Raw genomic sequence first — 12,417 nt, forward strand, 5'->3', positions numbered from 1 at the left:
GCCACTAGTATTGTGGCCGAATTAGAGCACTTGTCATGTGGTGTTTGTTTGTGAGGCTGTCTCTGTGGCTAGCATAGTGCCCTACTCATCTTTGTTGCCATCATGGCTGGCACCTAGTAGCTGATCCGGAGATGTCTGGAGACGGAATGAATAAACAACTGACCAGCTGTACTCAATCTCTTTGTTCTTTGTCTTTTTTCAAGATTTTATTTGAGAGAGAGCATGTGCATAAATGAGCAGTTGCAGGCAGAGGGAGAGGGAGAAGCAGACCCCCCACTGAGCAGGGACCCTGATGTGGGGCTTGATCCCATGACCTGGGGTCATGAGCTGAGCCAAAAGCAGATGCTCAACTGACTGAGCCACCCAGGCACCCCTCAGTCTCTTAATTCTTGAGTGGACCTGCTACTTCCTTGTTGAGATTTGTCCCCGTACGACCCCCTCCTGTGCACACACACACACAGTTGGGGTAACTTACAAAGAACTATCTCAAAATGTGCACAGAAGTATCTCCACCTTTTACCCTCTCCTGAGCTTACAGATAGGAAAACCAAGGTACAGAATTAGGTTAGAAAGGCCAGCAAGTTTGCATCAATATGAATATAAATGGGGGGGGCCTTCTTGAAAGGAGTGCAGTGGTCTCAGAGGGTTAGGTTCCTGGCTTCGGCATCAGCTGGCCCCACTTGGGTCATGTGATAGGAGGGAAGAGAAGTGGGGAAGTGAGGAGGGACTCTCCAGCCCAGAAGAGGATGCTAGGCAGCTTCGGGCCTGACTGAGGATGTCACTGCCCAAGAAGAAGTTGAAGAGCAGACCCGGAGGGCTGGTAGGAGGAACAACCCCCGGGAGAAGAAGGGCTGGGGAAGCCAGCAGAGAGAGCAAAGGAGTAAGCTCCAGCTTGGAGAAGATGGTGTGCTGTGTTGGGAAGAACCACTTGGAGAGTGGTGCCATGCTCAAGACTGCAAAATGGGAAATGGGAAAAATCAGAGATTCAGAGAAGGCAAGCGACTTACCCCAAGTCAAACCATTCTTTAAGCCCACGCAAGGCCTCCTCAGCCCTCTCTGTTACACTTACCCTGCCCCACCTCCATCTGTGTTGCACTCAGGGGCCTCAACATGGGGCCAGAGAGAAAAGGTCTGTAGCACAGGGCCAGCTCTGGTTAATGTCTTCCTCACCGTCTTCTACTGAGGGGCTGTGATTAGGCCTATTTATAGGGGCCCGGAGCCTTAATATTCTGCCTGGTACATCTCTTGCCGATCAAATCAGTGCCGTGTGCAGCATGATTTCTGCTTTAATGGCACCAGGGAGCGGAGTTAATTAAACCCAGTATAAATAGACTCTGCCCTCATCCTGCCATTGGTAGGAGTGTTTTTCCTCCTTGTCCCCCACCCTCCCATGCCCCTCCTTCCTCCTGGCCCCCCTTAGCTATAGCCTGGGGGAGCAGAGCCCAGTCACCAGCCACTACCTGTCCTGTCTCAGGAACAGGTCTTGAGTTCCTTGGGGCCAGAGTGAAAAGAACCCAGGAGTCTGCATTTCCTGTGCTTTTCCAGACCTGGGTATCATTTGGCAGTTGACACAGACATTCTCGGCCCCCCACCCCTCAATCCATCCTTGTGCTCCAAACTCTTTTTCACTCTGCAGCCACGGTTTCTTTCTTCTTCGTCTAGGCTTGGGAGGTAGAAATGACATAATGGATGGAAAGGGTGCCTAGCAGAGCAGTGCACTTCCGACTGCTTCTCTCTGGTCTCTGTTGTCATTACCACTTGCCCTCCCTCATTGATGCAACAAGCATCAACAGAGGACCAGCTCCAGGGAGCTCCTGGCCTCCTACCCATTGCTCTGTCCCCCACTCCCCACCTCCAGAGGTGGGACCTACAGCCAACAGTTCTGCAGCTAACAGTTGCAGGTGGGGGTGGGGGGGTGGGGGAGTGCTTAGGTTGGGGGCTGGGCTCCGTCCTCCTGGCACTTGGTCCCTCATGCTCTGGTTCCCACCCACAGGCACCATGACTCCCACGAGGACCCAGCACTCGTTGGCAGTGCAGACCTACGCCGTGCCCCTCATCCAGCCGGACCTGCGGCGGGAGGAGGCCATCCAGCAGGTGGCCGATGCCCTGCAGTACCTTCAGAAGGTCTCTGGAGACATCTTCAGCAGGTGGGTGCTGCCACTCACCCACACCTGATTGAGGGCTGGGCAGTCAGCATGCGCCCTCCGGGAGCAGCCCTTCTGCTCCTCCTCCGTAAACTTGCTATCAGTAGTTTCGAAAAGTGCTATGTGCCCTTTCTGTGCTTATGTCTGTGCTAACTATGCCCAGGGCCACATTAGCAAGAGGACACAGGCCTTTAAGAGCCATCAGTCCCAGATGATAGATACCCCCTGCCCAGCGACCAAAATAGAGGCAAAAAGCAAACCCGTCAGAAACATTTGTGTTTTCTCACCAGGATTGTGATTGTATGCTTGCCTTTCTCTCCGGGGGGCACTGGAGTTTTAGCACACTGGCCTTTCCTTTCCTGGCATTTGGCACCTGTAGACAGTTTCATGTCCCTGTGCCCAGGATGGAATGAGGAGAGGGCAGGAAGTCTGTCTCCTGGGAGCCTCGGCGTGGTCCAGGGAGCTTAGGGTGCCTTTCGGGAGCCTGGTGCCTGGTCACCCCACTGACCTCCCACCCTGGGCCAAAACTGCTGGACCCTGAGGGGTCCCGACGATGTGTGCAACCTGGTTCCTGTCCCAAGGACCTTGTAGTCTAGAATGGGGGAAACACCAAGCTGAGATGGATTGATTCTTCACTGTGTAGCATGAACCGTGTCAGCTTCTAGGGATCTAGAGAAGAGACGATAAGTAGGCATCAGAACTCCCCAAATCCACTGAAGCAAATAGTAATCAGTCTGTGGAGCAGGATATGGAGTCGCAGGGCTTAACCGATGTCGTCAGTACCGGATTTTTCTTTCATTCCATCCCAGCTTACTGTTTCTCTGTTGGCCGCATTCCCAGAAAGGCCTTGGCCTCCAGCAGGGCTGATGCTCCTGCACTCAACGATCAGGTCCAATAGGAAAGAGGGACACTGGCCTGGCTGGGTTCTCATGTCTATCCCAGAGCCCCTTGCGGGGGCAGAGGCCGTGACACACTGATGGGCTTAGACCCTGTTACCCGCATTACTCCCCCGGCTTTAGCCCCACCTGAAGTGCAGGGCCTGAGCCTGTGGAGCAGCGGGTTCCTCAAAGGAATTGAGGGCCCCTACTTGAGTGAGGAAGACGTGGATGCTGGAGAGGAAACCTGCATGCCTGCTATGTGGTCAGGGGAGGCCTCCTGAAGGCCGTAGGAGGGCTCGGTTGTGGTTAGGCAGGGGTAGGAATATGGGTGTGCAGGGCCTCTGCTGGGGTCTAGAAATGGGTGCGCATGGATCAGAGGCCTGAACGGGAGCATGGTGTATCCCGGGCTCCCCAGGGGAGGCTGGCCTGAACGGGCCGTTTTGTACTGGGGGTGCAGACATTGCTACTTGGCCCGCATTCAGCTCCTGCACTGTGGAACAGGGTGTGAAGAGTCCGCTTTCTCTGGGTCCCTGGGCCTTGCTTACCCCCCTCTGATTGCATGCCCTTGGGAGCAGGACTCTCAGGGCCTCTCACTGCTTTCTGTGCTCTGCAGTGCTGCGGGAATGTGCCGGGGCTGAGGGAGGGGATGGACGATGGGGCAAGTGAGCTGTTAGAACGTGTCGGTTAGGTCTGGCCTTCCTCCTCTGCTGGGAGCCACGCTGAGCCTGAAGAGAATGACAAGTGCCTCCCCCTGTCGGGGCTTCTGCCTGTCCCTCACTTGGGAAAAGCCAGGCCCCAAAATAGCCGCCCAGAGACATCACCTGTCTCCTGCTTCGCATGACTTAGATGAGGAGGCAGAGGGGGTTGGGGGGCGGAGGGAAGAGGAGCTGGATAGCTTCTGTGTGTGGAAGTTTGGGTGCTGTCGCTTGCCTTTCCCGTCAGCCCTGGGGAAGGATTCCTTTTCTCTGCAGAGCTTTTCCCTTGCCTCTCCTTTGTCTTTCCAAGCCCTCCTTTCTCCTCTCTTCCTGGTTTCCCTCCCTCCCTTTTCTCCCTTCCCATCTTCTCCCCCTGCCCCCTTCCTCCCCTCCTCCTGTCCTCTCCTGGCTCTGATTGGCACCTGGGGACTCCCAAGGTTAGGAAGCTCAGTCAGCTGCCTGCACAATTAGCAGATCATTCCTAATCCTGCCAGGGGCGGAGGAGGGGACACAGGAGCTTTTCAGTGTCCGCAATGCCAAGGGATAGGACCTGCAAGAGGAGGACCAGCTAGTGCTCCCTCCTCCCCAGAAGCCTCCCTGGGCAGGTGGAAGGCATGAGGGTGTGCTGATTGCAGGGGGTGGGGAGACTGTGGCCGGAAATCATCTGTGAGGGGGTTGGGGGGCTCAGCATGGGAGGTGGGGCCCGGGAGCCCAAGTGGTGGTCCCTGTGGTGCTCCGGGAGGAGTGGCTTCCTGTCACCCCTGTGAAGTGCCTATTTCGTGGGCCTGGACCATCCTCCCCCATGTCTGCTCAGCACCGCCTCTTCTTGCTTTCCTCTGAGCACCTGGAGCCCATAATCCCTCCTACCCTCGTGGGTGGTACTAGCACCTGATTCAGCAGCTAGTGCTGGAACATGGCACCGGCCCCATGTCGCAGCTGCAGAAGCCCAAGGCATAGGCCAGTTCATTGAATTGCTCAAGGTCCCACTGCCACGAAGTAGATGGTAAACATACCTGTTTCTGTCCCTGGGAGATGTCTGCTCCCCGGTTCATCTCTGTCCTGGGCTCTGAGCAGACTGGCTGAGCCAGTTCCATTCCTGACACCCACAGAGACCACGCTGGGGTTTTGGGGACTTGGCTTTAGCGATAAGCTTGGAAACTGACCTGCCGTGAAGCAGACCACCGAGTGAGGGAGTGTAGATTAGGAATGGCAAACAGATCACCCTCTTGCCACTACTCCCCCAAACTCTCGTGGAGGGCACTGCTAATCAGTCATGGCTTTCCGTCCCAGCCACATGTGGCCTGCTGGTCCTTCCTGTTGCCACCTTCGGCACTGCCACTGCCCTCGTGAGAGCCCTTTTGCCCGTGCTTTGTGTTCTTGGCACCACGGCTCCTACTGTGAGAGGTTGGACAGCCTGGAGGCCGTTGCTTAGATTGGTAGGCTCTTGGATGACCCTGGAAGTCCTGTCTGCTTTCCCCTGCCCCCCACAGCAGCCTCCCTTGGAGCATTTCTGATGGGTGCTCATCCGCGGGAATCTGATTTGCAGAGCTCTCCTAGAAGGAAAGTTTACTAGAAAGTTCTCCTTGTGCAGAACTGAGAGCTGGTTCCTTGTAACTCCACCCGCTGGTCCTCATGCTGCCTTTGGGGGTAACACGATAAGTGCAGTCGCTTTCCACCCGCCAGCACCTGTGACGATTTTGACATACGGAGAGAATTACTGTATTGTCTAAGTCACCTCACCTGTTGCCAGAACACTCAGGACGTGAGTAGCTCACTCCTCACCATCACCCTCCTTTGGACGTTCTTGAACTTGTCGCTTTTCTTTCACCCAGTATTTGTTACATGTCAGACACAGTGCCAGGTGCTAGGGACACAGCAGTGACTAAGACAGACCTATAGTTAGCCTAGAAGGAATTCAGAGTTCTCTTAAATTGTGGATCCAGTTTAAGGGGGACACAGCTATAGAGAGATGGGTGCCCAGCACAGATTACCTCATAATCTGGGGTCTGTTTCCTCTCTAGTGCCCCCAAGAGACTGGATGTCCCGTTTACTGAAAGAAGGGAGAAGGGACAAGGAGCTGTGTGCGCGAAGATCCTGTTTCCTTCGTAAGCTGCTTAACACACTTGTAGCTCATACTGAGCTCTAGTTAACCGAAACGTCAGGCCTTGCTGCTAACCCTCCATCCTCTGCGGCACTGGACTTCTCCCACCTAAATGCTGGACCTCATCCCTTGTCAGTTTCCTCTTGCTGATTACAGTCCATCCTTCTGGACTCTTGAGATTTGTGAGTCTTGATTCCCCATGCAGACCATGTTGACCCTCCCCCGTTCGCTCTCCCCAGTTTACTAACCCAGTGTGGCATGAGCTGGACGAGGCCCTGCCAGAGAACTTCGTGCAAGGCTGAAATCAGTCCATTGCTCAGCAGTGCACTTCGGGCGCTGTTCCTCATCTGGCTCTGAGTTTTTCTAAATATGTTCCAACCCCCATAGCTCCATCTCGTCCACAGGATTTTGTGAGAAGCTGTCAGAATCCTTGCTGACTCAGGATGCACTATGTTTAAGGTTTTCCCCTGCTACACCAGTCTAATATCCCTGTCAGAAAAAGAAAGGCTGGGGCACCTGGGTGGCTCAGTGGGTTAAAGCCTCTGCCTTCGGCTCAGGTCATGATCCCAGGGTCCTGGGATCGAGCCCCACGTGGGGCTGTCTGCTCAGCAGGGAGCCTGCTTCCCCCACCTCTCTCTGCCTACCTCTCTGCCTACTTGTGATCTCTCTCTCTCTGTCAAACAAATAAATAAACTCTTAAAAAAAAAAAAGAAAAAAAAGGCTGTGAATTTAGAACAATTCTGACCCCTGGGAGCTCCCTTTTTCTCTTCGGAGGGCTTACCGACCCTCGATTTAATAATCCATTCTGGAAGTTTGCCAGGGTTTATGGTTAAGCTCTGTGTTCACAACTAAGAGAGATCAGCCCTTCTCTCCTTGCCGGAGGAAGGAGAACAAAATGTCCATTGTCCCTCTCCAGTTCTGCTGTCCCTCCCACTCTCCATGTGGACTTCAGGCCGAGCTGTCATATAACCACGGAGGTGGCTTCCGCACCCTGGGCAGGATGGCTGCGCTGGGAGCTGGAGGAGGTAACTCGCGCACAAGTACCCTTTCTCAGCGGACACAAACCCTTCTTCCCGTCAGAAGAGATGGAGCTCATGCAAGTCTGGTGGTTCTTCGTCCTCTCACTGGAAGGCAGCTCTGCCCTCAGTCCTCTGTCTCCTTCGCCGCCCACTCAGCCCAGTCTGTCAGAGAAGACTGAGCTGCTTTGGGTGCCTGTTGTACCCCAGCCCCCTGCCTTAGTGAGCCCCTGTACATAAGGGGCCGGGAGTAAGCAGGGAGACTGCAGGGAGCCAAGACCCCTGGGCTGTGAAATTGGCTGATCTGGCAGGTTCTCTCGGGGGCCAGAATCCTCTAGAGTTAGTGGGGTTTGATTTAGGAAGATGGGTCCAGGGCCTTGACCTTTAAAGAAGTCCTGGTGTTCCCTGACCCCAGACACCGTGGGGCCCCCCCTGTCATCTCTGTGGCCTCTGCCCTTTCCCGGGAAACTGGCACTGGCAGTCCTGCCTTTCTCACCTGTATGCTCCCTCTGGCCAGGTGGGTGCCGACACGCACCCTCTCTGAATGTGAGGCGTGGAGGTCATGGGCGGGAAATGGTGTTTGTGCAGGTCGGGGAGCAGTTGGGAGGAGGATACCCTGGCCCCAGTTCACCCAGTCCACTCCGCAGGGAGAACAACCTGGCCGTAGCTCAGTAACAGGGACAGCGGAAGTGAGGCTCCTGTGCACTTATGTTGAGGGCACATGGGTGTTAGTCACTCATGGAGCTCTCCAGGTGCCGGTGCTGGGAAGACAGTAGGGAACAAAGCGCAGCCATCTCCCCCTTGGAGAGCAGATAGGCGATAGATGCATGTCAAGTGGCTCCCCGTGAAAGGGGGGGTTGGGAAGTGACAGGTGCACATTTATAGAGGCGGTGGTCAGGAAGTCTTCAGTGAGGAGTGTGCTCGGTGAAGCAAAGAAGCCAGTCCCGGGGCTGTCTGCAGGGACGGCACTCCATCGGTGCAGAGGCCACACGGGAACATGTTTGACCTGTTCAGGGCCTTGGAGTCCCTGGAGCCCGATGCGCCAGGAATGGTGGGTGGAAGCCTCTGAGCGAGCCCTCTGACCACACACTGGAACCACGGTGAGGACTTTGTCCAGAGGAGCCGTTTATTGTGTGTCAGGGCAGTTCCACGTGAGTGGGTCTGGGACTTGATTTAGACCCAGCTTTGCCCACCCTCCCTCCTCCTTGGGAGCTCGAGTCTCATCTGGAAATAGGCAGTTTTGTGGGAATCATGACTATTTTCTCTCCGCTTGCCCCTGCTTGAGGCTGTAAATTCCTGGAGGCAGGGGCCCTGTCCCTGACAGATGGCAAGTCCAGCCACCACCCTGGGGCCAAGGTGATTGCCCATTTGTACCCAGAGCTCCAAAAACTCAGTACAGTTCATTTAGACCCTTCAGAGTAGAGATCTATGCGGAGGTCACCAGGACAGTTAAAGGTCAGCCGTGACAAGCAGGTTACACTGTATTTTAAGGGCCCCTGTGGAAGCCCTTGGCTTTGCAGTCTGCAGATAGAAGCAGGGGTGCAGGAGACTGCAGGGGCTTGGGGAGCAGCCCTCAGCCGCTGAGTTTTTTTTTCCCCCCATGGCAGAATTTCTCAGCATGTAGAGCTCAGCTGGAGGCAGCTGCAGGCCACTGGGGAGAGAGTCTCCTTGGCTCAGGCCAAGATTGAGAAGATCAAGGGCAGCAAGAAGGCAATCAAGGTAGACCATGTGACCCTGAGTCCCCGTGGCTGGCAGGCAGTCCCAGAAATCCCAGCCCTGTTCTCTCCCTATGCTCCTGAAGTTGCCTAGGTCTCTGCCCGCCTTGTCCAGCCACACCTCAAGCTTTCCTGTTCAAATTGCCACCCACCAGACTCTCTGGAGCATCTCGGACCCCCTGTGTCCCCAGGTGTTCTCCGGTGCCAAGTACCCAGCTCCAGAGCACCTGCAGGAGTACGGGTCCATCTTCACGGGTGCCCAGGACCCTGGCCTGCAGAGACGCCCCTGCCACAGGATCCAGAGCAAGCACCGCCCCCTGGACGAGTGGGCCCTGCAGGTCTGAGGGGCTCACACACTTACAGGGGGTGATCAGAGGTGGTCCTCGGTGTCAGGGAGGAACTGAGGGCTCTATTCCCCGAGAGGACTAGGACTGGGATGGGTGGTCACTTTGGCCCAGTCCTGAAGCCCACCATCCTTGTGCTACTGCCCCTGCCGGGAGAAGCTGAAATACTTCTCTGTGTGTGTGAACAACAAGCCTGAGCCCAAGGATGAGGCCGAGAAGGGGTTCGGGGGCCTTCCCAGCAACATCAGCTCTGTCAGCTCCTTGCTGCTGTTCAACACTACTGAGAACCTGTACGGCACACGGCGGGGCCCTGGGAGGGTGGCTGGGTGGCCTGGCCTGGCTTTGTGGGGGCCCCAGCAGTCTGATTGCCCTTTTGAGGTGTTGGCGTCCACATTATAGACTAACTGGCCTGGATGAAATAGGAAAGCTGGGTCAGGACCCTGGGCCTCGAGCTGATGATGGGCTGCCTGACATCCCTTCCACCTCTGTAGGTACAAAAAGTATGTCTTTCTGGACCCCCTGGCTGGTGCTGTAACAAAGACCCATGTGATGTTTGGGACAGAGACCGAGGAGAAGCTGTTCGATGCCCCTTTGTCCATCAGCAAGAGGGAGCAGCTGGAGCAGCAGGTAGAGCCCATGCTGCCCACCGGGGAGGGTGGACAAAAAAGCCTGGCGGCATCCTCTAGGTGAGTGGTCTGTTGAGCCCCTGCTCCCACCCTGCTGTCCATGGGTATGCACTAGGCCCTGCTGACTGCCCCAGGGTCTAACTGCAGGGCACAAGCCCCCTTCAGCCCCTGCTCGTGCCCCCACCTAATCCTGCAGGTTCCAGAGAACTACTTCTATGTGCCTGACCTGGGCCAAGTGCCTAGATCGACGTGCCGTCCTACCTGCCCGACCTGCCAGGCATCGCCGATGACCTCATGTACAGCGCTGACCTGGGCCCCGGCATCGCCCCCTCCACCCCTGGCATCATTCCAGAGCTGCCCACCTTCCACACAGAGGTGGCCGAGACTTTCAAGCCAGGTGAGCAGAGAGCAACAATTGGGCAAGAACCCCCTTACTTGGCCACTTGCATTCCTGGGCACCTCAAACTTTCCCACACTTCTCTTTCAGACCCAGAAGATGGGGTGCTAACAGCACCCCCCCCACACACCGCCACCACCACCCCCGCCTCCCCCAGCTCCGGCTGTGCTGGTCAACGCTCCCCCACCCCCGCCGCAGCCCATGGCCTCCCCGGTCCAAGGTGCCAGGGAGGACAGCAGTGGTGGCATGTCTCCTTTAGGTAAGAGCAGCACTGGGGTATGTGGAGGGTCAGGGCGAGGGGGCGTGTGCTCTTTGAGGATGCCTCTAATTTCTGGATCCTGGGAGGGTTTCCTGTAGGTTTATAGGACCATAAATTCTAGGCCTTCAGAATAGCTGTTTTCAAAATCTTGTTCCCCTGGGTTCATGAAATCGTGGCTTTCAAACTCTGTATCACCCCAGAATTCTTATGTCCAGAGTAGAGGGAGCCTGGACGTGGACAGGTAGAGCTGTTGTCCCCCATTTCCAATTACACCAGTGGGAAAGGGGCAGCTACTGGAAACAGTAGAAGGCTTCAGCAACGAAGTACTTATATCCATAAATGGCAGGATTTCATTTTAGCAGGACATCTCCCCGCCTATCTCCAGCCCCCATGTTGGCTCATGTGTCAAGTTCAGACAGTCTCCATCAGTAGACTCCCACCTAAACTAGGTGGCATTAGAAGAGGGACCAGGGGTGCCTGGACATAGGACTGGCTGAGCTCAGGCAGGTGCAAACAGCATCCAGGCTGCACACGGTCTCCCAGGGCTCAGACTTACTCACTGGCTTCCTCTTTCAAAAGGAAAGACCCACAGCCAGGCTCAAGGGGAAGCCCCTGGATCCCCAGAACCTCAGGCTGGGCAAGGCTGTCCTGCAACAGTGCCTGCCTGAGCAGCCCTCTTTTTCACACCCTGCCCCCACCCCCCAAGCTGCAGTCCAGGGAGCTCCCAACGAAGTGGTGGACCCCTCCAGTGGCCGGGCCACTCTGCTGGAGTCCATCCGCCAGGCTGGGGGCATCGGCAAGGCCAAGCTCCGCAGCGTCAAGGAGCGCAAGCTAGAGAAGAAGAAACAGAAGGAGCAGGAGCAAGGTGAGAGGATCCTCAGCCCGCTCCAGTAGGGGGGCTCTCAGGAAAGGGCCACCTTCTCTCGTAGCCGCCACCAGACTCCCAAGAGGTCAGAGGGGCAGGACCCAGCCCACCCGCCCCATGCTTTCCCCAGGCAGTCTGTGGGAAGCCCTGGGCAGCCGTCCCTAACATTCCCACCCTTCCTGCCTAAGCTGTGGGTTCCTTCCTGGTTTTGTAGCCTGCTTAGAACCTTCCTCTCTAAACTCAGGAGACAAAGCCTCCCCCCAGCTCAGATTCTGCCAGGAGCTGTCTGAGGACATGGTTGGGGACCTGAGCTGCTGTAGGGACTGTGGACCTGGAGGGTTAGCGCAGTCCTGCTTCTCCAAGCCTCTTGAGGCTGCAGGTTCCATGCCCTGCATCCTGAGTGTAGCACGAACAGAACATTCAGGCCCTGGGGCGCCTGGGGGGCTCACATGGTTAAGCATCTGCCTTCTGCTCAGGTCCTGATCCAGGATGCTGGAATCAATCCCTGCATCAGGCGCTCTGCCTAGTGCAGAGCTTGCTTTTCCCTCTCCCTCTGCCATTCCCTCTGCTTGTGCTCTCTGGCTGTCACATAAATAAAATTTTAAAAGAAAAAAACACCCAGGGCCAAAGCCACAGTGCCTTCAGAGTCCCGAGCTTGAGTTCTACCTAGATTCCTGAGATTTGTGCTGTGACTTCAGGCAAACTGCCCAACAACCTCTCTGGGCCAGTTTCCTTGCCCGTACAGTGGGGCCCCTCCTCCTTGCCCACTTTGTCTCACAGGGCAGCTCTGCCAGTTTAATAGTGCCCCGGTGCTGACTCCAGTGACCGCCTGTAGCTCTGGGACCTGGCAGTGATGCTGTGGCTGGGGGGCGGGGCTGGCAGGTATGGAGAGTGAGCAGAAAAGAGGACCAGCCCTGAGAAGATCACCCCAGGGGCAGATTTTTCCTTGGTCCCCTCATCCTTCTTGACCTGGGACTTATTCCTGCTACAGTGAGAGCCACCAGCCAAGATGGGGACCTGATGTCGGATCTCTTTAACAAGCTGGTCATGCGGCGTAAAGTTAGGACATGGAGCTTGGCTGCCTTCCCTGGGCTGCGAATCTCAGGATGTTCTGTATCCTGCACATTCTGCTTTTTTCTTCCGGTTTTTAAGTCTCCAGTGGCTGGGTGAACAGGTGTCCCAAACTAACTCCCTCAACCTCCACCTCTGCCCTCCCAGGTATCTCTGGGAAAGGACCTGCGACGGGCCAGCGAGGGGCCAGGAGGAGCCTTTGCCCGAATGGCAGCCTCCATCCCACCTCTGCCTCCCCCACATCAGCCACCTGGAGAAGAGGATGAGGATGACTGGGAATCCTAGAGGCTCACTCCTTCCCCACCG

At 56.1% G+C, this 12,417-nt stretch overlaps 1 protein-coding gene across 1 annotated transcript; it reads left to right on the top strand.

The window, feature by feature from the left end:
- The first annotated feature begins 935 nt into the window (after nucleotides 1-935).
- Nucleotides 936-12,396, top strand: LOC116593640 (WASH complex subunit 1-like). Its single transcript, XM_032347913.1, is given in 13 exon segments — nucleotides 936-994; nucleotides 1,994-2,147; nucleotides 8,442-8,553; nucleotides 8,741-8,887; nucleotides 9,050-9,183; nucleotides 9,385-9,520; nucleotides 9,716-9,758; nucleotides 9,761-9,916; nucleotides 10,007-10,040; nucleotides 10,042-10,175; nucleotides 10,882-11,040; nucleotides 12,032-12,099; nucleotides 12,259-12,396. Coding segments are annotated over 13 exon segments (1,449 nt in total). The 5' UTR covers nucleotides 936-960.
- Nucleotides 12,397-12,417: the final 21 nt, after the last annotated feature.

This window comes from Mustela erminea, chromosome 6, assembly GCF_009829155.1.
Source record: "Mustela erminea isolate mMusErm1 chromosome 6, mMusErm1.Pri, whole genome shotgun sequence".
In the NCBI taxonomy this organism is placed as follows: domain Eukaryota; kingdom Metazoa; phylum Chordata; class Mammalia; order Carnivora; family Mustelidae; genus Mustela; species Mustela erminea.